Source organism: Callorhinchus milii, unplaced genomic scaffold, assembly GCF_018977255.1.
Source record: "Callorhinchus milii isolate IMCB2004 unplaced genomic scaffold, IMCB_Cmil_1.0 Scaffold1, whole genome shotgun sequence".
NCBI classification, from domain to species: Eukaryota; Metazoa; Chordata; class Chondrichthyes; order Chimaeriformes; family Callorhinchidae; genus Callorhinchus; species Callorhinchus milii.
In genome coordinates, this window is record NW_024704742.1 from 81,249,646 (window position 1) to 81,274,772 (window position 25,127).

General features: G+C 42.8%; 1 protein-coding gene across 3 annotated transcripts in view; it reads left to right on the top strand.

The window, feature by feature from the left end:
• The window catches only part of LOC103177720 (A-kinase anchor protein 2), a 99,706-nt gene that overhangs the window by 15,141 nt on the left and 59,438 nt on the right, over positions 1 to 25,127 (top strand). Inside the window, exons 1-2 of one of the 3 annotated variants that reach the window (XM_007892028.2) lie at positions 2,068 to 2,153; positions 24,188 to 24,393. The exons of 1 other annotated variant lie outside the window; for it this stretch is intronic. In XM_007892028.2, the coding sequence (XP_007890219.2) occupies positions 24,322 to 24,393 (72 nt within the window). In that variant the 5' untranslated portion in view covers positions 2,068 to 2,153; positions 24,188 to 24,321. Of the gene's footprint in view, positions 1 to 2,067; positions 2,154 to 14,295; positions 14,335 to 24,187; positions 24,394 to 25,127 lie in introns of those variants that run through there. One more of the 3 variants, XM_007892030.2, reaches the window with a different exon arrangement.

Sequence of the window (25,127 nt, forward strand, 5' to 3'; positions counted from 1 at the left end):
TCAGAGTGCGAGCACCTAGCAGGACACCCATCTGGTTTCATTTCCTTTTAGCAATTTGAAGACTACTCAGGCTTTGTGATAATTGCTTGTTTATAACAAAATTAAGCAACACCAGGGGAACTGTATCTTCTGACAACAACTAACAAACAACAACAAATGACATTTGGAGGACATCCCAAGGCACTAGCACAACAACTCTGTTATTGACCACTTGAACCGGATGTAAAAGTTTAAGTTTCATGTGAAGACATTTAGTTCACAGTCTATGCTGACTCTCAGTACAGGTCTGGGCATGGCAGAGGTGCTGCCCTTAACAACCCTTTGGCACTATTCGAGAAGAGAAGGGAGTTTCTCTCGGTGGCTGGCCAATATTCCTTCTCTTCATGACCTTTTGTGGGGCAATGCTGTGTACCAAATTGGCTGTCACATTCATCTACAGATACACATTTACTTCACTGCACCACAAATAACTGCAAAGTGATTTGAGATGACGTAATATAATAGGTGCTTTTTTAGATGCAAACATTATTTTAAGTGGCTCATGTTTTTAAATATTCAAATTTGCATCACATAATAATCATTCAGATTTTATCTCTCGAGTTCCAGCAACATGAAGTTTTTCACTGTTTTCTGACTTTAGTTCACTAGTCCATACTCCTTTGTAACATTGAAACAGAACATGAAAACATGCAGAACAGTTGAGACCTAAGACATGCTGGTATAGAATCACAGAATTATACAACACAGAAGGAGGCCATTCGGCCCATTGTGTCTGTAGTGGCTCTTTTAAAAGAGCTTTCCAATCAACCCCGCTCTTTCCCCATAGCCCTGCAAACTTGTCCTTCCCAAATAATTATCTACTCCCTCTTAAAAGTTGTTATCAAACCGGCTTCCACCACCCTTTCAGGCAATGCATTCCAGATTTGAACAACTCGCTGCGTGAAAAAATTTCTTCTCACCTCCATTCTGTTTCTTTTAACAACTATTTAAATCAGTGTCCTCGGGTTACCGACCCACCCATCAGTGGAAATAGTTTCTCCTTGTTTACCCTATTGAATCCCCTCATAATTTTTAAAACTTCTATTAAGTCTCCTCTTAAACTTCTCTGCTCCAAGGAGAATAATCCTAGCTTCTCAAGCTTCTCCTCATACCTGAAGTCCCTCATTCCTGGTACCGTCCTGGTAAATCTCCTTCTGCCCCTTTTTGTACAGGGGATTAACATTTGCAACCCTCTAGTCCTCTGGGACCACCCCAATATCCCCAAGATAGGAGAAGTGATTCCCCAGGAAGATATTGTCAAGTTTCATAATATGGTTCAGATGAAGAAAATCTTTCGGGCCATCTGATCTCATCCTTACAGCCTTTGCCACTGCCCTCCCATCACAGCATCGAGCTGCTTATTAAATGAGTCCAGTGTCCTGGCCTCAGCACGCTTTGTGGTAACTGTTTCACTCGCTAATTACCTTTTAGGTAAAGAAAAATTTCACGGTGTCTACCCTGGCATTGCCCTTTCCAATTCTAAATCAATGTCTTCTTGTTAGTTCAGACTCCGATAACTTGATCATAAAGAAAACTTATCAGACCTGCAAATCCAGGGATGTGAATGGAGCTGGGGTTGTTTCCCTCATTATCGTCATGCACACAGAAAGAAGTTACATTTTGTCATTGCACCAACTTATTTGACAATAATAATACTTACATTTGTTTGGCCCCTTTCAAGTCGGGAGAACTTCTCAAAGCAGTTCACATAGGATTTGCTTAAATTGTAGTGCCTGGGTATTTTGTAGATGAACGTATCATTGAAACAGATGGAAATTGTAACCCAGATAAGCACTTGATTATTCGTAGAGGTGTGGTCACTTGTCACAGCTCTGAAAATGAAACATGTCAGATTTCACTGCTGTTGTCACTTGTAACAGCAGCAGTGAAATTTGACGTGTTTCGTTTTCAGAGCAATATAATTGATGTTTGAACTGTTTGAGAGTTCACAGGAACATCCGTATCAGCCCTATGACAGGTAATACTTCCTATTCTCAGTCAAAAGTCACAGAGTCAAAAGCTGGTGGTTTGCTGCAACACTGGCTGGCACATGTCTGCAATCTCTTGGCTCAAAGTTTTATAAAAATGTATATATCCTTCAAACTGGATCTCTGGTACGTATTCAAAGCAAGATCCCGGGCTGACCTATTCTCATCTCTCTCGCGCAGACAGTGAGACTGTTTGCAGTGAAGCAGTGAGGCTCGTGTTGAGGCTGTTAAATCAACGAGCCCAAGACTGCTGATAACTATGTGGTCTCTGCAACCGTCTCGCAGAAGAAGCGGTCTGTTTAATTTTCTGTGAGCAAACAGTCTTAACGTTTTGTGTATGATGTTTGCTGATATCTGATTTGAATTGTCTTGTGGTTGTCTCGCTTTTTTCTGTTGTCTTGTTTGTTGTGTTGGCAATGTTCGTTGCTCTCTTTATCTTTGCCGCTCTCCAGTTTTTTTGTGGTGGGCTGGGTTCCACAGAGGTGTACAACCATTTAAATGGGATTGAAAAAGTATACCCAGATCAAATTGGATGAAATTGGACTTGCCAAACGCTTTCTTCATCCAATCTTGTGATCTTGTGATTTCATGTTTTAAAGTAAATTTCCACTTTCGATTATGAACAACTTGTGTTGTGGGGAGGGGTGGTACAGAAGGATAATGATGTAACATCCTTTGTACCTTAATAGTAAAGTTTTGCAACGTTAAATGACGCCTTAAAACCTATTTCTTCAGTCATGTTATGTTGACTTCTCCCCTCCTCCCCCTTTGCTCAGATCTGCGCCTCCATTGTAAATCTCTCCATGATGTTATTAATAATTATAATCCTTGCATGTGGAGTCCTGCAGCTCAGTGGTTAGAGCATTCCCAAGCGAGAAACCTGGGTTCAATTCCCAGCAGGGCGAAACCTTGGGCAAGTTTCCTTACTTCTCATGCCTAATAATAATCCCTCAAGAGAGAGAGAAAAAAATAATTTGGTTACTCAATCTACGATTGTTTGTGGGACTCTGCTGTGACGTGTTTTGCCCACTAAAATACAGTCAATTCACGTGCTTTGAGACATTGCTATGTCAAATGCAAGGATTATTATTATAATTTGATTCCTTGTCACACCTTCTAGATGTCTCAAAGCGCTTCACAGAATATACTGTAAAGTGAATTACTACATATTGTGGCGAAACACAGCACTTATTCTACATGAAAGATGCTATATAAAAGGAAGTTGTTGTTTTTACTTGCAATGGGGTTGGAGGGAAAAGAGGGGGAATTGAAGGGTCTATTGGGTTAAGAAAATGCTCTTGCATCTTTGTGAGCTGGATTTGAACCCAGGCCTGACTGATGAATCAGTCTTCTCTGTGCTGGTTATAAGGGTCCTGTGTAAATAGTTAATACTTGCATTTGATAACGTGCCTTATCGTGTCAAAACATCTCAAAGCTTCTCACGCAATGAGAGTCTTTTGAAGGGTGATGGCTATTGTTGTGCAGGCAAACAGAGCAGCCAGAGTATAATTGCAGGATCCCATCAAAAAGCAAGTAGATGGTCAAGTGCTTTTTTTTCATGAAATTCACTATTTCACGAGAAATAGTCAAACCTGAAACTTCAAGCCAAACCTGAAACTAAATTATTATCTGATTCAAAGAAGCCATGAGGATAGCCTGAGAGAGAAATGGAAAATGTCATGTCAACAACAACAAAATTACTTTTGTAAAGCGCCTTTCATGCCAGGAGGACGATCCAAGGCGCTGGACAGACAGAGTTACAGACCCGAGCTGGGAGTGGGGGAAGGTGGAGGGCAGGGAGTGGGGGGAGCAGGGAGCTCGAAAGCACGGTCGAAGAAGAGCGTCTTGAAATGGATCTTGAAAGTGTCAAGGAAGGGGGCGATATGGAGGGAATATGGGGTGGAGTTCCAGAGGGTGGAGGCAGAGTGGCGGAAGGCCTGCCTGCCAATAGTGGGGCAAGCAAGGCGGAGGATGTGAAGCGGGCTGGAGCCCGCTGAGCAGAGGGAGCCAACAGGATGTTAGGGGGTTAGGAGGTTGCAGAGGTAGTGGGGAACAAGACCGTGGAGGGCTTTGAAGGTGAGGACCAGGATCTTGAACTGTATCCTCTGTGTGATGGGAAGCCAGTGGAGTTGGGCAAGGATAGGGGTAATGGGGTCACGGAGCCGAGTGCAAAAGAGGACATGGGCTGCAGAGTTCTGGATGATCTGCAGCCTGTGGAGGAAGGAATTGGGGAGGCCGACAAGCAGTGAGTTTGCATAGTCGAGCCTCAATGTACTGAAAGCATGTATGAGGGTTTCGGTGGCCTGTGGTGTGAGACAGTGGCGGAGCCAAGCAACTTTGTGGAAGTGGGGGAAGGCAGAGTGGGTCATGACGCAGATATGGGGTAGAAAGGATAGTTGAGGGTCAAACAAGACCCCAAGGTTTCAGACTGGCTTAGTAAGGTGGAGTGTGCAACCATGGATGGTGTCAGCGCCTGAGGTGTGGAGGCGCTGATGGGAGTCAATCAGGAGAGCCTCAGTCTTGTTGATGTTTAACTGAAGAAAGTTAGCTCTCATCCAGGACTTGATGTCTGACAGACATTCTGTCAGAACAGCAGTGGTCCTGGAGTCAAGAGTGGAGGCAGAGAGGTAGAATTGGGTGTCATCCGCATACATGTGGAAGTTGACCCCATGTCTGTGGATGATATTACCAAGAGGGAGCAACAACAACAACAAGATTACATTTGTATAGCACATAGATATTGAAGAGGAGGGGACCAAGGACAGAGCCCTGAGGAACGCCGCACGAAATGTCATTTCAATAGGAGATGCTACTCTGTGTTTGGGGCAGTAGTACTGACGGATGCTGGTTGTTTGGTGTCTGACCTAATTGTGCTTGATCTAGTAAATAGGTGCAGTGGTACATGCTCACCGACAATAGGGCTGTCACCACAAATATATAATAGGGCAGTGTAACATGCAGATGTACACAATAAGACTATCAATGCTATCAATATAGTTATACACATACATACACAGTAAACGCCTGATAACTTAACCCTGTGTATTTATACATATACTTAACTCGTCACTCTGGATAACTGATCACTTTTCACTAGGGTTAAGGAGTTTACTGTGTGTAGTAAACAACCGGCCTACCAGCCTCCGGGTATCTGGAATTCGAACCGTGCCCGAAATCAAATTTTTTAAAAAGATTCTGCTACTTGTAGACTCCCGCCAGCCCAACTCTCCTGGTGTGCATCACCACCACTGTGAGCAGATTCTCCGTCCTTGCTAGCCTTCAAAGTGGCCAGGGATATTGTTTAAGTGAGAGTAGAAAATAGCTCATTCATTATCTTCCACTCATGGGATTCAAACAATTACAAATTTCAGTATCAGCGTTTACCGTCATTTTGCAAAAAGCCAGTAAATGCCGGTACCGGCACTGCAATTACACTTAGCCAGAAATTCTGGCTCACTAGGTTGGATCACCCCCCACTTTAGCACTGCACTAACATCTCATCTGAATGACGGAACCTCTGAAAATGCAGCATTCCCGCCCCTCCCCACCCCACCCCAGCACTGCATTGGAGTAACATCCTAGAATATAAGAATTCAAAGCCCCATTCTGGGGTTTCAACCCAAAATCTTCTGACTCTGGAGCTGAGAGTTGGATTGTAGTTGGAAAGGAGCAGTGAAGCAGTAGTAGGTGCGAGCAGTTAAACGGAGCTGTACAGTGGGACACTTTGCCTGGTCTTGGAGTATAGTTGGGTTCCTGTTCTTCGGTGATGTGGACAGGCGAAGAATGTATTCCTGCCTCCCCTCTCATGTTAATCTGTAGGGCTGAGATGTGTAAATTCTTAGCTGTAGAGAGACCAGTGTCTCTCAGACCTCGTAGTTGCTTTCCCGACACTGCGAAGAGGGATCTGCTTCTATCCAGACTATTGCTCAACTGGGGAATTCCACTTTCTTAGTTTCTTGTTCCAAGATTCTTTAGTTTTCCACCTGCTTCTCTTTCTGATCCTCACAATGCTGAAAGGGAAGGCAGCAGTGGGTTGGCCTGCCATTCCAGTTCATGACCCTGGGTCTCATCGCTTTCAAAACCGCTCCGGCCTGTGAGTTAATGACTACAGCGTGAAGGTCTGAAAGGAGCTGATAGTGCTGACCGGAGGAAGAGACGGCTTTACCAGATTGCACTAATTCATGGGGAGGGAAGCAATGGGGAGGGGGGCGCTTTCAACAGGATCTTTGTGCGGTGATTTCATTGATAACTTTCGTCAGGGCAGAGTCGAAAAATTGGCATCAACTTCATCCTTTCAAAGACTTCTGACAAGTTCAGTGCTGTTGGTTGATGTATATATGGGATGATAACAAGGTAGAATCAGCAGGACTCTAACAGCGTGTCATCTGAAGTAGCTGTCATGGTGGGGGAAGGGAGGGTTAAACCAGATCAAACAGTTGCAGACTTGTTAGCTGACTCGGCTTGAGAGAGGGAATGGGACATTGGTTAATCATATTTGAAATTTTGTTTTGGTCAACCAAGTGTCTGACACATGTGAAAACCCATCAACAGGCTTAAGATTATCCAAACCTAACTGAGATTTCCATGCATCCCACCTACACATGGAAATCCCAGAGATAGATTGTTGGAATAGAATGCACACTCTCTTCCTGGAGGTACACTTCCTGCTTATCTAATTCCAGAAATGTTCGGCGCAGGTTGGCAAGAATGAAGGCTTGGGGACCCCAGAGTGTGTGCTGGGGTAAGGAACCTGGGATACTCCACAATACAGAGGTTGAACTAGAGAAACGGGGCAGTTTCACTTGAAGAGAGAAGATTGACAGTGTTAGTCTGATAAATATGATCGAACTTGTGAGGAGTTTTGAGGGGTTGAGTAGGGATATTTCCACCGGTCGGTGAATCGGTAACTCAGGAGCATCAAGTAAAGATCATTACCGAGAACACAAAGGGAGATTTTTTTCACAGAGTTTGTGGGGACCCGGAATGCTCTTCCAAAAATGTTAGTTAAAGACGATTCTATAATAGCTTTAAAAGTGAATCAGGCAAATATCTGTAAAGGAAAAATATGAAAACGTGGGACTGAAGAGAAAGATCTTATAGAGAACCGGCACAGGCATGATGGGCCGAATCTGGTCCTTCTATGCTGATAGACTCTATGATTATTCAAAATCATGATTATTACAAATAATTGTGGTTATACAGTTAAATCTGTAACACAAATATTCTATGGAAAATAATAATAATAATTTGGTCACTCAATTCTCGGCTGTTTGTGAGACACAAAATGGACAATCAATTCACTTTATAGTAGAGGATGACCAAAAAGTCATGATACTATTGTAATGTCCAATAAGGTTTAAAGAAATTAAGATTTTTTTTAGATAATAGGGTAGCTTCACAACTTTTTGGTCACCCTGTGTATTCCGTGAAGTGCTTTGAGACATCCTGATAATGTGATAAGGCGCTATATCAAATGCAAGAATAATTATGATGATGATTTTATGATTTTCCTTTCACTTTGGGACCCATGTTTGAGTTAACTCTCGACCGAGGAATGAGTCTCCTTTCTACTCTTAACTATCCTTGTGATGTGAAAGGCACTATATGAATGTAAAATTGTATTGTAGAAAGGTGTTCCATGAAATGACTTTGAACAGCCTTATTCGGAAGTAGAAATGGACGAGGCACGAAGTAGGAGCCTGAGGGAGAGGCTCTTAAGGGGACCCGACAATGGCACTGGAGCGATTGATCCTGACATTGGGAGCAGGAAAGCAGATAGTTGTTCCATTCCCCCCGGCACTAACAGCCCTCCCCTCAATGAGCCAAATTCACTGTCCCTTAGAAAAACAATTAAGAAATGAACTCAGGACAGTGCTCTCTCTATGGGAAATACAAGACGTTTGGAAACGAAAAGGATATTTGAAACTGCCCAGCGGCGTTTCTTGTGACAACAATTACAGAGTCACATCTGTCTGGCAAAAATAGACACATTTCTCTTACTCCAGTTTCTCCTTGTAAAAATGTCACCAGCTCCTCATGACTGCCCTGATCCATGTTTACACCCAAGTGACACAGTTTGGTAAAAATCACTGTAAAATCAGGTCATTCGTGTTCATAAAAGGAAAAAGTGCCGCTTGGGTACGTGGCTCCTCCAGAATTTAACTGTTTATCTGATAGAGTAATTCCTAATTTGATCTAGCGTGTTATGTGGAAATAACAACAACCACTTGCATGTATAAAGTGCCCATCACACAGGTGGGTTTTGTTTGATAGCTAGGGAGAAAGGGGAGGTGACTGAAGGCACAGTTGAAGAGGGAAATCTTCAGATGTGATCTGAAAATGGGTAGAAATGAGGCAATGTGGAAGGACTGAGGAAGGGCATGGTGACTGAAAGCACAGCTGCCGATAGTGCAGTGGAGGGGTTGCAGGACGTGCAACTCGAAGGTCTTTGTGGAAGTTACTTTGGAGTGCAGTGACTTTTGTTAGCAAAGCAAATGGGGCATCAGTCTCTGATAGCAACATCCCACAAACAGGAATGTGATAAATGACTAATTCACCTGGGTTTTCGTGAGTTGTGAATGTGGGAGGAATAGACACAGTATGAGAGATTCTCACAGTCTTCCAAATTTACTGCATGGAATATTTAGTACCAGCGGGAGATGACACACCTACCTATGTTTAACGTTCCATACGAATTGCACCCCTGCTTCCAAAACAAGTGAGAGTTCCCATTTAGGTATGTACAGGACAAATGCCCGAAAGCTAGTGAATGGGAATTCACAAAGTAGCATCTTCCACAGCTGAACTGTCTGGACTTTTCCTCTAAACTAGTTTATAAGAGCATTCCTGTATTGTGTGGTGTACAGAGCATGATATATGTGTTTATAGCTCCTGTAACTGTACAGCGCCTTGGGACGTCCTCCCGACGTGAAAGGCGCTCTATAAATGGAATCTTGTTGTTGTTGTTGCTGTAACAATCCTTAATTCCTTAAGAGAATTTTAGGTTCATAATGCTCAGGATTTCTGAACCAGTCATAAGCTATGCTCATTGGTCTCTCCTTAGGTAGCCAGATTAAGTGCTTTTTTTNGGTCAGCCGGTTGTGTGGCCCAAGCAGAAACCCATGACCATGCTTCAGAATATCCAAACCAAACTAAACTTCTATGCATCCCATCTACAATTGGAAATTCCTGTGTTTTGGGACAGAATGTGCACTCTCTCCACAGAGTGGAGCATCCTGCTTACCTAATTTCAGATCATAGATCTAATTCATTACTCCAGTCAACTCCTGCCAACTTCTTCAACCGTTGGAACTAATTTAGAAACATGGCATTGGAAACCGATTGTGTCAGCAGTAATGTTCCTGGAATCAAAAGAAGATGAGCCAATGTTAGCTCATTCTGACATCACACAACAGTCACATTTTAAGAGCGCATATTTTAACCTTGACTATGTATGCAAGTCTTATAAAATGTTAAAGCAGAAAAACAGGCTCCTCAGGCCCCTTGGACAGGAACTCTTCTCCTGTATCCTCATTTGTTATGCTGTGCTTTTAAAATCAGAGTGCTGCTAATCTGCACTTTTATAGCATCTTTCACTTGGTAATCAACAACCTGGAACAGGTTGCCAGGACGGGTGGTAGATGCTAGGATACAAGACATTTAAAAAGTAGCTTGATGTTATTAGGAGGTTGGTAGAGAGGGTGGTCTGGAGGGATGAGATCGGATGGGCTGAAGAGCCTTCTTTAGCCAGTCCAATCTTGTGATAATGTCACAAAGAATTTCATAGGGCAGGTTTACATTGGACACAGTTGAAATCTGATCAAAGTGGGATGTAGAGCGAGCAGGAGATGGGTGTTCAATGTATGATCAAAGAGGTAGACTTTTAGTAGCAGTTTGAAAGCAGTGAGGAAGGAAGGATGTTGTAGGAATTTGGGGACGGAGTTCCAGATAGCAGACACAGAAGGGTTGAAAGTTTAACTGGCGTAGAAAAGGCTTGCAGAATGTCCTCCAGACAGTGGGCTGATGAGGTACAAGAGCGGCAAGATCGAAGCCATATGTCAACAATTTATGCCCATGTGTGTCAGTGTCGAATGTTCCACCAATGGTATTTTAAGGTTCCACACCCACATCAACTGTCATTCTTATTTCTGAAGGACTCATTCCAGGTTCCAAGAGGAGTTATTATTTGCTTGCAACTGTGACGGTTGTTTTGAAAGGGACAGCCGCAGTTTCTTTGTGATTTCATGAAGAGTTTATAAGACAGTTCACAGACAAACGCAGAGGGTACACCCCACGTGCTAAAGGGTCAGCAAAATAAAACTGGCAGACGGTCTCGCTTCCAGGTTGTCAGGCACCGTTGATATCACTTCCAGCTTCTGATACAGACTGGCTTTGTGCAGGAAGCAGAAGGTGTATCACACTTCCAGTATATCGCTGATCTACATCCTACCTACCCGTGCTATAAAAGGATTTGCGCTGCAACCATTTGTTTTCTAACAGGGTCGGACTGTATCATTAGTAAAAGGAGAAACAAATCAATACTTCTTCAAGAGAGGAGAAAACGGGCAAATGTAAAATCTCAAACCATTCTTCAAAAAAGGACATAGAGTGTTAAATATTTCAAGTTAAAATCTCTTACAAGTTCTTGGGTTTGGAGAAAAAANTTGTGAGAGTTAAATGGTACTTACCTTTAGCAAGGATTTAGCTGTCATATGGTCTGGAGATTTGTGTATACATAGCTCATTGGAGCCCAAGCTCAGCAACAAATGTAATTCATAGTACTTGTTCCTGTCTAAGAGCTTTGCTCCCATTGCTGATTTTGTGCATGCCTGTCACTTTTTTCTTGTTCACTCAGTTAAATGGAAAGGACATTTATCTGAGCTGGCCATAAAGCCAGATATCACAAAGGAAGGACCTCTTACACTCAATGGCATTACTCAGAGCTCCCTTGTTACGTGGCTTTGTTTGGAACTGATGGTCAGTGAATACCTGAGGGCAGAGGTTCTATGTGCAATCCTCAATTCAGTGCCTCACAAATTCCTCTCCAGTGAATACCCAAAGTGTGTGGGCAATACATTCAATATATTTAGGGTTGTGTAGCAAAAAAGACATTGTCTCATTTGACTCATTTGACAGTTGGGCTGAGGACTTTTTCAGCTTGAGGTGTTTTGCTGTAATTAGTGAGAGTATAATGTTCAACTGCATTCGCCTACAAGTATACACAGTCACTCTACTTCACAGTAAAATCTTGTGTAATGCTTTTGAGATTTATTGATGGAGTGATGAGACACTATATCAAATGCAAGCATTATATCATCAACACCAATAGCCATTGGTGAACAGGGTTTTCAACAACAACAACAAGATTAGATTTGTATAGCACCTTTCACATCGGGAGGACTTGCCAAATGTTGATGTACATAAGAACATAAGAATTAGGAGCAGGAGTAGGCCATTCGGCCCCTCTAGCCTGCCTCGCCATTCAATAAGATCATGGCTGATCTATTCTAACTCCACCTACCCGCCTTATCCCCATATGCCTTAATCCCTTTATCTACATATTTATGTACATATTTAAAAGTATGTACTCCTACTTTGATCCTTCTTTACAGTGTACAACTCCCCCACATAAAATGCTAGATTGCTAATGTTTTTTTCTCTCTCTAGGGTGGGACCTGAGATCTTGGGGGTAAATTTGTGACATTTCAGAACAAATTTCTGTATCACATGCAGAATTTCTCTCACGTTCCCCCATAATACTGAATCTGTGTTTAAATCTACACACAGTGGAGTATATTGCATGACAAATCAATAATCATAGTTACCTTTTCATTCATTCTTTGTAACGAGATTGCCTGTTGCAAAAGTGTAACATGAGCATGGATAATTTTAGCAACTGCTTGAGAATAAACAACAGACTCAGGGATTCACTGATTGTTACACCTTTAAACTGCGCTGGAAGCTCGGTGTCCCTTGGTGATATAAAAAATCCACCTCTCTCATCTTCAGAGCAGTACCCTACTTTACAGAGTAAAAAATAAATAGGCTAACCCCATCATAAAGAGATGGTTTGGGTCCATAAACTCGAATCCTGTGTTATAAACAAGATGTCGTAATAATAATAATAATAATAATAATCCTTGCATTTGATATAGCGCTTTTCACGTCAGGAGGACGTCCCAAAGCGCTTCACAGAATAGACTGTAAAGTGAATTGACTGTATATTTGTGGGCGAACGCGGCAGCCAATTGCGCACAGCAATGTCCCACAAACAGTCGTAGATTGAAAATGACCAATTTATTATTGTTTTGTTTTGGAGGGATTATTATTAGGCGTGTGGAGTAAGGAAACTTGCCCAAGGTTTCGCCCTCTGCCTGGAATTGAACTCAGATCTCTCGCTTGCAAAGCGAGAGCTCTAACCACTGAGCTACAGGACTCCACGAAAGGTAATATGTTGGGGTAAACATCAAGATGGCACTGATGTAATTTCCTGCACATTGTGCATAAGCACAAAAAGCTGCCATAACACTCGTGGTTGTTGGGACACAGCAAGATGTCAGGAATCCTTCGGCACCTGAACCCCTTGCTAAAGAAGCAGGCTGGTCAGCTGAAAGTGCAGCACAGTTCTTGTATCCAGTGCAACCACACTACAAGTGGAACTTCGCTATATCGAGACGCAGTACAACGGTGTTGCCTTTTGGCCATGAGATGCCACAGCTCGTGTTAACCTACCAGAAGCTCGTAACATGGAATTTACACAGAATGAGAGCCCCCAGGCTCATTTGTGCCTTTGAGGGAAGATCTAACAGCAAAAGGTACCATGTATAATGAAAAGATTTCTTGGCTTGAGGTTGCCATCTGTACTAATTGAGGAATGGCATCAGGCAGTGACTAGTCATGTTCCCGCTGTGTGATATGAAATTAACAAGGTTAATGACTTGGCTGAACCAACTCAGGGTAATGCAGTTTCCTCACACAGACTTGCTCAGTGAGTGCTCCAGATTTATCTTGAAGGAGTCCTCAGTGCTCTCTGTCGGAGTTAACACTTTGCAAGATATTCGGTTTTGTTTTACAACTAGCAAATTTGTTAATTACAAGCAAAATGAAAAATTTACTTTGATGTGAACTTTGAGAACTTTATTGTCCTGCTTGTTGGCACATATATTATTATTATTATTATTATGTAGTAATAATACTACATAATAATAATATTAATATTAATAATATTAATAATATTAAACTTCCCCTTTAAGAAGCTTGCTACCCTCTGGCATGTTTCCTGAATAAGTGGCTAAGTACTGAGACTTTATGCCTTGGATGACACTCGACTGGCAAATGGGTCAATCCAAAGCCCACAGAGTATCTCCCTGACACAGGTAAATTAGGATTTTGTAACAGTTTATAATAATAATAGGCATTGCATTTCATACAGCGCCCTTAATATATCATTGAAAAGTCTCAAAGTGCTTCATAGGATTTTACTGTAAAGTGTAGGGATTGCATATTTGCAGGTAAACAATGGCAGTCAGTTTGCACACAACTTCATTACATAACGCAATGTTACAGGAGACCCAAAATGGTGGGTCTCCATGGAGACACAAAGATAAAAATTGGTCACCTATTTCATGGCTGTTTGTGGGACAGTGCTGTGTGCAGATTGCCTGCCTACAAAATACAAAATCACTGCATTAATGTTCATACAACAGGAATCAACCGCCTCCCCTATTGGCAGTTTGTTTTTTATTCCCTTCTCTTGACAAGGTCAGTTTCTCGTAGAATGCAGTAGTCCCTGCAGATCTGGGTGCGTCGAAAACAGGAATGTTCTCCTTGATCAAATGTCAGGCGCACTGTAAGGTTGCAGTTTCACTGCAAATAAGTCAAAAGTGTGCGTGTTTATAAACAAGCAGCCTAACCTCTGCACTCAGCCAATGACTTTGACAAAAGCATGTGACTAGACTGAAGCCGCCACTTTGTCGCAGTTTAAAGTGCAAGTTGGCGTGTGGGGTTACCTGGAACCTGAGCTCACCGTACGAACTGGCCGAGGTACCAGGAGCTGCAAGCAATCGTTCCCCTTTACCACTGCGTTCCCTGGAGTGAACCCTTTCAGAATTCATACCCGAAAGCAGACAAACAAGTTTATTTGGAGCTCGATTTGTTTTTGAAAGAGAATTGGCATCAGGGAAAGAAAGCAGTGCTTGCAGTACCTGTGCACCTGACAGGACATTGTCCTTCAGTTGAATCAAGCTCTTCCGAAGGAACTACTGTAGCAATCATGATTTCTTGGCTGACTGTGTGCTCATTGTTCTTGGTATGTATGTTGTAATTTTAGTAGAGACACTATACAAGTTAATAATGAATAATAATCTCTGCATTTCGTACAGTGCCTTATCATGTCAGTGAAATGTCTCAAAGTACTTCATGGGACTTACTGTAGTGACCGTGTATTTTGTTGGGAAAGTTGTATCCGATGACCTGTAGCAATGGAAATGTGTGTGCAAAACTCTTTTTGGAGGTGGGGGGNCGTGGTGGGGGAGGGCACCGACCATGAGTTTGGTGAGCGGCAAGATGGGGACTGTGGGTGCTACGGGGTGAGGCTGCTCAGAGGACTGGCTGTGATCCTCCTCAGGGCTCAGAACTTTCCCCTCCCAGCTCCTCTTAAAGAGGGAAGCTGTAGATTGATTTGGGTGGGGGGAGAATCTGAGCCCCTTCTAGCGCTAGCCACCTGCCCCCAAGCCTCCTCTGTTGAAACTTCCCCGACCATCAAGAGCTTTAGGAGGAGCGATGTTGTCCAGTAAAAAGAACCCACTTCTGATCAGAACACATCTCTGGCTGCAGCCCAAACTGTTTCGAGTGCATGAGTTGAGTATGTGTGCTGCAGGAGGTGTCTCATGTTCTACTGACTTATTTATGGTGGGTCCATTTCCAATACAGAAAAGAAACCTTTCCCCTTTGGAGCAGTTCAGCTTCGTTGTCTTGCTGGTCTAACCAGGAATATGCTTACAAGTTTAGAAATCCTCCCATCCCTGTCAGAAATGTAAACTTACAATAAAGTATCAGTCTTGCCTCATCAGCAGTTTTGTAATGAACAAGTCAGCAAGGTTGTCATTCACACTGGTCAGTTGGCTGTGATCATTCTTGTGTGTTATGAAGTGGAAAAGGTGACGTTACACAACGTTATTTTCTCTGATCAGTTTCCAACATTTTTAAATTTTATCTCAATCAGGCCACATGAAGGGACAATAATCAGTCAACTGGTTAAATAAATAATTAATTTCAACCCATATAATTTGTATTATCATAGCCCCACTAGCACAGTGATGTTCCAAAATGAAGTGCAATCTGTTTTATTGGCAACCAGCATTTCTGGTATCCCTAGATAGTAACAAAAGCAAGGATTATTATTATTAAGCTCCTTTGATTCATTTGGCATATTTACTTGAGAATCGTTTAACTCTCTGTTGACCAACTCTTCCTTCCACAAAATACAGATTATTCAGAACTCTGCAGCTCATGCCCTCTCCTGAATAAAGCTGCGTAACCAATCACCCCCATCCTTGCCCAGAGGATCCAGATTAAAATCCTCCTCCTCACTTTGAAATACCTTTACGGTGGTGCTCCTTACTATTTCTGCAACCTATCAACACCAGACCAACCTGCCCGCTCCCTCTACTCGGTGGGCACTGGCTTGCTCCATGTCCCCCACCTTGACTGCCCCACCATTGGCGAACCTTCAGCTTTTCTGCCTCCACCCTCTGGAATTCCATTCCGGAATCATGTTGCCTCGCCCCCTCCCTTGCCTCCTTCAAGGCCTGTCTCAAGACCTTCCTCTTTAACCGTGCCTTCAGCCACCCTCCCATCCCCTTGCCCTCCACCCCTCTTGATTCCAACCCCCTGCCCGGGTGCAAACCCTTGACTGCCGAGCGTGTGGGAAGTACTTCAGAAGTGAAAAGGTGCTGTACAAATGTAATTTGTTGCTTTTGTTGTTGCTGCTGGGTTGAGTCCATCAATTTGGACAGTGTCTGGCTATGTTAATACTTCCGTCAATATTCTGGGGACACAAGCTTTGTCTGTTACAACTTGGACCTAATACTCTCCAGAAATAGGTAAACAGTGTGCATCCCTCTGGGGAGAGACTGCGTGTTCCATTCCAGACACAGGGAAATTTCCATGTATAGGTGGTATACATACGTGGAACTCTAAGGCTAGTTTAGATATCTTAAACATTGCAATGTGTTTCCACATGCATCAGACATCCAATTGACCAAACAAAATATATGCTGCATCAATTCTTTGAAAAATTGCTAAACCTGAATGATTGTTTAATCTTAAAATGCAAGTTTGCACAGAATCATGGAAAATTCTTATATGCCATCTTGATTTGGAAACTGTTTTCCATAGTTGTTAAAACGAAACCAGCTTCCAAATGAAGACTGAATTTTTTTTAAAAATCATAATTTCATGCAATCTTAAATTTTAAGACAAGATTGTCTTGCAAGCTAAGATGAGAGGAATAGAGGAATTTCGGACCTTGTGTTTATTAATCTAATTTTTCAAGTTCATGTGCTATGTAGAAAGTGAGTATATGGAAATGATTACACAGTGAATAAGGCAGAGAATAGACAAGGACAATTCAAGGTAGGTTATAATAATGATAACCCTAGTACTTTGATATAGCACCTTTCGTGTTGGGAGGATGGCTCAAATTGCTTCACAAGACTTAATGAAAAGTGTGGTGTGTAGTTGTAGCTGAATACAGCAGTCAGTGTTTCCACAGCAATATCCCACAAACAATTGTGAGCTATGTGAATAACTAAGTTTATTTGAGTGATTGTTGGCCAGGACACTGGGAGAAACTTATTTCCCTTTTTGAACAGTGCCATGGGATCTTCGACGTCTACCTGAACAGGGACCTTGGTTTAATGTCTCATCCAAAACACGGCACCTCCAATAATGCAGAACCCCCCCCCCCCCACCCCCACAGCACTGCACTGAAGTGTCTGTCTAGAGATCTAGACTATCATTTCAAAGTCCTGACACTAGGATTTAAATTCACAAACCTTCTGACTGAAGTGAGAGTGGTACAACTGAGCCGGGCTGACACCATCTCAGTGAGGAACTCAGAGGAAGAATACTGTCAATCAGTTTTTAATGTAGCTTACAAATCACTCAACTAACACTTAATACATTAGGGCCTGGATTTACCTCAGCTCTGGCTGTATTGCCTCCTCCTTTTGGATTGTCATGTAAATATGTGTGCCTTCTGATTAATGACGGTAGTTGTATCTCATTTTTCAAGGCCAAGGACCTTTGCACAAAATCGATGTTTGAAATTCACAATCAATTCAATTAGTGTCATTGTTGATTAAATATCTAAGACAACAGTTAACACTGGACTCTTCCCATTGCATTGTGAATGAGTTACAAAATCAGTGAATTAATTTAGTCACCTCTTCAGGTGGTCTTTCTAATGGTTATTTACCTCAGGACGCACTGAGCAATCCATGTACCGATTCCAGTGAATAGTGCTGATGTATGCCACGGGTGACTGGTCAAAGCTCCTGTGCAACATTGTTTTACCTTCTCTGTCACCTTTTCCATTCCACTGTTCGGTGTATCCACAAAACTGTATGAAAAGAACTAAGGCTATTTTTTTCACAAGGAAGTAGAAGAGTGTTGCTGATCTTCATAAACTTCTCGCTCTTATTGGGCTGTGGTTTAACCTAAGTGAGATGTTGGCCAATGTTGATATTTCTCCCAACTGGTGAGTTCCAGTCCCAGCTACAGGACTGTGAGGTTTGGGAACAGGAATTAATTCTTGTTCAGCTCCTGCTAGCCCTGCAAGCCAAAACCTTAATGGGTGAGTGGGAAGCTTGCCAGACAGTTTTCACAACGGCAAGCTATGCAGTTTCAGCTGATTAAACTCAAGCTGTACCCTAAACACATACTCTTGGTTCCCCAGGGCTTTACTCTCATCAAATTAATACTCTTTGAAATTAGGTAAGCAAGATGTGTCCGTCTGGGAAAAAGTGCATATTCCAATTTGCATGAATAGTGGCATATATATATTGATTGGTTTTGACGTGTGTCAGACACCTGGCTGACTGAAACAGAATTGTGTGTGTGATTTGTGTAGTGATTATTTAAAAATTGTTGATGGGGTATTAAAAAATATTATAAGTACTATTATTGCCCCTCGTAAAGGGTACTAGAGAAATGTGAGATGTTGTAAAAATATTAAAAAAGGACAGTACCAGGGAGTCTAGCAGACTGGTAGATGAGGGGCAAAGAAAGGAGTGTGAAGTGTGACTCTCAGAGGAAAGGAGACAAGGACATTTTAAGCTATTAATTAGTTTTCCACCTTGCCACATAGCTATAGCTCCCTCTCCAAATATACATACAAATGTGATTATAAGCGTTCTGTTTAGGAGATGTTCTTGCAGAAGCTTTTTATTTGGGGAAAGTATTTAATATCAAATTCCGTCATCAAATTGCCCAAAACAGATTTTTTTTTAAAAAGTAAGACCAAAACGATTTTTTACCCTTTTCCTATGTCTTATATAGGCCTCCAAAATACACAGTCACTACACTTTACTGTAAATCCTGTGAAGGGCTTTGAGATGTTGATGTGATAAGGCAGTTTCTCCACAAATGGCCATGAAGTGAATGACTTAATTCTACTGGGGACCTGTGGCCAAGACCCTGAGAGAAACTCCCTTCTCTTTTTAAGTAATTTCATGAGATCTTTAACATCCACCTCGACAGGCAGACATGATCACGGTTTCATGTCTCAATCAAAGTACAGCACCTCCAGCAATGCAGCAGAACCCTACCACTCACTGCACTGCAATGACAGCCTAGACTGTGAAGCTCAAAGACCTGATGCAAGCCTTGAACCCACAACCTCTGAGTCGAAGGCAACTAAGCCAGACTGAGACCCCTCAGAGCCAGTAATTGCACATGTGCCTACATGTCTAATCCTTTACATGTGAGACCAGTTATACTCATCAAAATTATGATGATGAGTTCATGTCTGAAGTTCCGTGCCTCAGTGTCGGCTTTTATATCACTGTGTTGCAGACGAGGTTAACTAAGTTGTACGAATCTGAGAATGGACAGGCTGTCCTGGTGGTGGAGGAACGACCAACTGTTCTGTCTCATATTACAGATGAACACAACAACAGTACAAGTGCACCCTCTACTATGCAAATGCGATACATCCCTTGAATATCATATATGTATCATGTTTTTGTTGTGTGCATTATGTGCCTTTGATGAGTGTACCATGGAAGCCATTTTTGCCTCTCTTTTCCTATTACAACTTGACCTATGACATATCAAAAAGTAGAAAGTGAGAAGGATTCAGAGAGAGAAAGGTACAATGAAAAAGAAACAAACACGCAGTAGACCTTTGACCTCAGCTTGGCTTAGTTTGTAGTTCACTTGCCTCTGGTTCAAAAGGTTATAGGTCAAACATCTGGCCAGGTTGGGGGTGGGAGTGGGCACAAAGAGGGAGGGCTTAGATTGATGGGTGGGCTGAAGGAGAGATGGGGTGAAGAAGATTAAGGGGGCGAGTGGATGGCCTCTGTTTTGGACACATGAGCTCCTCACATATTAAACAACCTCACGAAACAGCTGAATGGATTCCCAGTGGGCAGATGTAAGACTATAAAAAGCCTGAACTCGCTCAGTGCTGGTGATTTATGGGCACTGTCATTTTATATACAAAATCCCATTTACAATGCATAAAGTGGGTCACCAGAAGTGCGAGACTAGTTTAGTCTCAGACAGGGCATCTTCAGTTAGAGAATGTTTCGGACATTAACCTTTTCACTTTGGAGGATGAAACTTGCTCTATAACTCACTCTCTAAATTGTCTCCTTTACTCGGAGTACACCACTCCATCTTCCTTTACTCCCAACTCCCACTCCCTTACCCCTGACTCACCCTCCTTTCCTCACGGACCTAAACCCTTACTTCCCAGCCCTGCCTTCCTAACTCCTCTACCTTCCTCCTTTACCATCACCTTATTCCCTGAAACCCCCCTTTACTTTGCGGAGTCCTGTAGCTCAGTGGTTAGAGCACTCGCCTTGCAAGCAAGACATCTGGGTTTAATTCCAGGCTGGGTGAAACCTTGGGCAAGTTTCCTTACTCCACACGCCTAATAATAATCCCTCCAAAAACAAAAAACAGTAATAAATTGGTCATTTTCAATCCATGACTGTTTGTGGGACACTGCTGTAAGCTATTGTCTGCCATGTTTCGCCCACAAATATATGGTCAATTCACTTTACAGCATGTTCTGTGAAGCACTTTGAAACATCTAAAAGACGTGAAAAGCGCTATATCAAATGCAAGGATTATTATTATTATTACGACTTCAAATCCTCCTTCCCTTCTCTCACTCCTGATTCCCTCCACTCACCCCCACATGCATTCCTGCTAGTGTGTGGACCTATGTAAAGTGTGGAGTCCTGTAGCTCAGTGGTTGGAGCACTCGCTTTGCAAGTGAGTGACCTGAGTTCAATTCCAGGCAGAGCGAAACCTTGGGCAAGTTTCCTTACTCCACACAGAGCCTAATAATAATCCCTCCAAAACCAATAATAAATTGGTCATTTTCAATCTACGACTGTTTGTGGGACATTGCTGTGTGCAATTGGCTGCCGCGTTCGCCCACAAAGGTACAGTCAATTCCCTTTACAGTGTGTTCTGTGAAGCGCTTTGGGACGTCCTCCCGACATGAAAAGCGCTATATCAAATGCAAGGATTATTATTATTATCATGTTGAGGAACAGGAATTAGCTGGGCTGTAATAATCCCTCATCCTTGCTGGTGATACACTCTGTCCAAACTCACATTTGAAAAATGGTGACAAGGCAAGGTGATAAAGGGGATCCAACCTCACCACAAGTATCCACCAGCGAGAAAGGAATACAATGTAGACTAAAAACAAGCCTTGAACCCAGCCACTCTGCAACAGTATTTGTAGTTGTTTGTCTGTGTGTTGTGTCTATCTGTGTTTGTTTCTGGCTTTCTGTGTATGGGTGTGTGTCCCTCTCTCGAACTCTTGTATGTCTTGATCAGATCTCTTGATCCACACCGGGAAAAAATCACTCACCTGTGTGTGCAACTATAAATTGATGGGACACCACAGCCAGGCTTCACTTCCGAAGTGAACGTGTGGATAGTCAGCATGGAGTTATGTGGTGTTCTGTTGTAGATTTGGTTTTAGTCGCAATGGATTCAGAGGGCTTCTTATTGCGGTCTAACTTGAGTCTAATTTGCAGGTTATAATAATAATATAACAATAATGCTTGCATTTGATATAGCGCTTTTCACGTCTTCTCAACGTCTCAAAGCGCTTCACAAGATAGACTGTAAAGTGAATTAACTGTATATTTGTGGGAGAAACGCAGCAGCCAATTGCGCACAGCAATGTCCCACAAACAGTCGTGGATTGAAAATGACCAATTTATTATTGTTTTAGTTTTTTGGAGGGATAATTATTAGGTGTGTGGAGTAAGGAAACTTGCCCAAGGTTTCGCTCTGCCTGGAATTGAACCCAGGTGTCTCGCTTGCAAAGCGAGTGCTCTAACTACTGAGCTACAGGACTCCCAAGGTTGTGTTAACCCTGTGCAGAGGATATTCAACCAAGAACCAGGAAAGAGGACACTAGATTTGCTGTATCTTTTTTGTTAGTCAGTTACATTATTTTCCTATGTTGCATTTCCTCCTTGGTCTATCTGTGTGATATTGCACTCTCATGGTTCACTTCCCACCAACCCCGTTGCTATTACCACATATCCAGCAGTGTTCACGCACAGACAACTTTGGGATGTCTCCAGGGTTTTACACTCCTTTTTCTCATCTAAATAATAAACTTTTAATTCCAAGTACTGAAACAAAAATATATATTTAGATATACATATTAAACTTTAAAAGGGATAACAAAAAGAACTAACCCAACAGAATTTTTTATATGGTGAGCGATTAGACTGCTCACCCCCATTAATCAAATTAGACTGAAATGCATTCCACTAGGGAACGAGGTTTGTCCCCGCAGACAAGCCCCAGTCCCCCCCAAACTCTTCTTGGCCCCACATTGTCAAAAGACAATGCAGACCTGAATCATGTTTTTGTGACCACAGAGCAAGTCAGGTGATGGGATCACTTCTAGAGCAGGACAAGGGCTGAACCCAGTGACCGAGTGCTCAAATGAACTCTGTGTTCCAGTATCTCCACCTCTTCTTTGTGAGGACAGATCAAAGATTTTGCCAACAGATGGTGCAAAATTGTACTTTTTATTTGAGGTACAGGACACTAATACAGCACAAACATGCAATCGTCCCATCCCCCTCTTTCTGTCTCTCTCTCTGGTTCTCTGGTGATGACTTTTTGTCAGATCTGACTCAGCAGTTAAATGATTTTGGAGGTCTGCCCACACCTCGACAAAGGCCTTTGAAATTCACATTGGAGCTTCAAAGAACTCTCTCAATTTGAGGTGTTAAAGAATTTTGCCATTCTCCATAAGTATCTTAATTCTAAATGTATTAACACCTGAATGTAAACTGTTAGAAGGCAATGGTCCTTCAAACATCTCATATCATGGAGCCAATCCAGTACATTGGTCTGACTACGTGGATATTTTTTTCCGCATTTGGCAGCTTTCATTTAAAAAAATTGTCACAGAGATTTGAGAATCAAAATTACTGTATTTCTAAATACTTTCCTTTCCTTAACCTCACAAGGAACACCTTATCGCCTGGATATGCTCCTTAATGATACCCTCTCCATACTTTGGCAGTTCCACTTCTTTGACAGATACTGGCCTAAAAATCAATGTAAAAGTAATGCGTTTTATGTTAAAAATCTGATCTGGGATTCAAAATTCAAACCAAAGATGGTGACTGGTGTCAATCTGAGCCTACAGGAGAAACCATTCTCCTCCCAAGGAGGGGTCGGGGGAGAGAAAGGGAATTCAGTCCTAAATACTAGACATGTTTAAAAGCACATGTTTTTAACCATAATCAGCGATAATTAAAGACTGGAATATATTTGGCAATATGGCAATTATCTACAAGTACGGGGTTAGCTTCCATATGTATGTTAATGATACCCAAGCCAACTAATCCACCAGTTTCAATGTTGTTGTTCTGATTGCCTCTCTGACTGACATCAGGCCACAGATGAGCTATAACGTTCTGCAGCTAAACATCAGTAAAATTAAAGCCATATTGCTTGGTTCTCACTATGCCCCTACATGCCCCTTCGGTCTGATTCCATCAACATCCTTGGGTACCCACTTGGGCAAAACCAGGTGATGAGCAATCTCGGCTGAGTCAGGATAGTATCCTTAGATAAACATGCAAAGGGAATTTTCCCCACTTGCAGTGGCAATAGAGCAGTTTGGTCACCCTTCTGCCCCTACCCTCCCTGCCCTCCACTCTCCTGATCCCAACCCCCTGCTCAGGTCCAAATCCCTGACTTTCCAGCACCTTGGGATATCCTCTTGACGTGAAAGGAGCTACACAATGTAATTTGTTGTTGTTGAGGCCTGGTCTGGTCTCGGAGGGGTTGGGTGGGAGAGAGATATCTTACTCCTGTCCGACCTTGGTATTGGCTGTCTTTAGTTATCACGAGGGCACATTGACTGCCGTTATCAACAGTGATGATTAACATTAATAAATTGCAAATTTCGCCCCAATGTTAGGTTTCTGATTGCTTTTGGATCTTAAAAACTGCAATACGATCTTCCCCGAGCCTGCTCTTCTCCAATGTGAGCAATGCTAGCTTCTGTAGCTTCTTCTGTTTTGAGACCCACCCCCTCCCCACCTAAACCTTTGCTCTTTTGTGATCCCACGCATCAATGCACACTCTATGTCTTTCGTCTGCTGCTCTCTAGAGAAGTGAGTCGTATTTCAGAAATGGTTCTAAGCCCAGAAGACACATTATGTCACCAAACAAAAGCTATGCTTCCATTTGGGTGACTGGGTTCAAAAACCACGAGAGGAAACCAATTCACACAACTGAAGAGAGACGCAGCACCCTTTGTGGGAGCTCAGAACTGGGAGGGGTGAAAGGTTATCGTCCTGCCTCATGTAATTGAGTTTGATTTAAAGCTTATCCCTGGAGAAAGAAAGCTTCTTACTGCCTGCTTTGTTTAGACTTTCAGAGTGTCGGAACTGAAACCTGAGGCTAGCATATAGTCAGTCTTGCATGCTCCTTGGAACTCTGTGGTGAATATCGGAATAAAAGCCTCAGGATCCAGTGTTTTCATCAGAGTGTATTGCTTCTGTTGATGTTTCAAAAGATGTTCAGGTACACATCACCGTGGCAGGTGCTCTGCCATTCAATGGAGAAGGGATTCAGGGTAAGAGCATTAATTCTTTTCTAACTTTCAAGCATATGATACAGTGACTCAGTGTGGCTGACATAGGCACTTTATTACATTTACAATGATTTCCCACTTGATGCTAACAATTGCAACTCCGCCACCACCTCATCCCTCAGGACGTTGAAACTCTTGTTCATGCCTTCATCACCTCCAGGCTCGACTATGCAAACACTCTGCTTGTCGGCCTTCCCAACTCCTCCCTCCACAGGCTGCAGATAATCCAGAACTCTGCAGCCCGTGTTCTCTCCCGCACCAAACTCTGTGACCCCATCTCCCCCATTCTCGCCCGACTCCATTGGCTTCCTATCCTTCAGAGGATCCAGTTCAAAATCCTGGTCCTCACCTACAAAACCCTCAATGGTCTCGCCCCACCCTATCTCTGTGACCTCCTAAACCCCTACCAACCCGCCTGCTCCATGTCCCCCGACCCACCAGCCCCACAATTGGCAAGAGAGCTCAACCTCTGGAACTCCATCCCTCAATCACTCCGCCTCGCCCCTCCTTAGCCTCCTTCAAGTCCCGCCTCAAAACCCTCCTCTTCGACTTTGCCATCGGTCAACCTCCTTCCCCTTCCTCCCTCCTCCCCCCCTGACCCCAGCTCGTGTCTGAAATGCTGTACACTGTCCAGCGCCTTGGGACGTCCTCCCGATGTAAAAGGCGCTATGCAAATGTAATCTTGTTGTTGTTGTTGTTTAGTCTTATATCGAAAA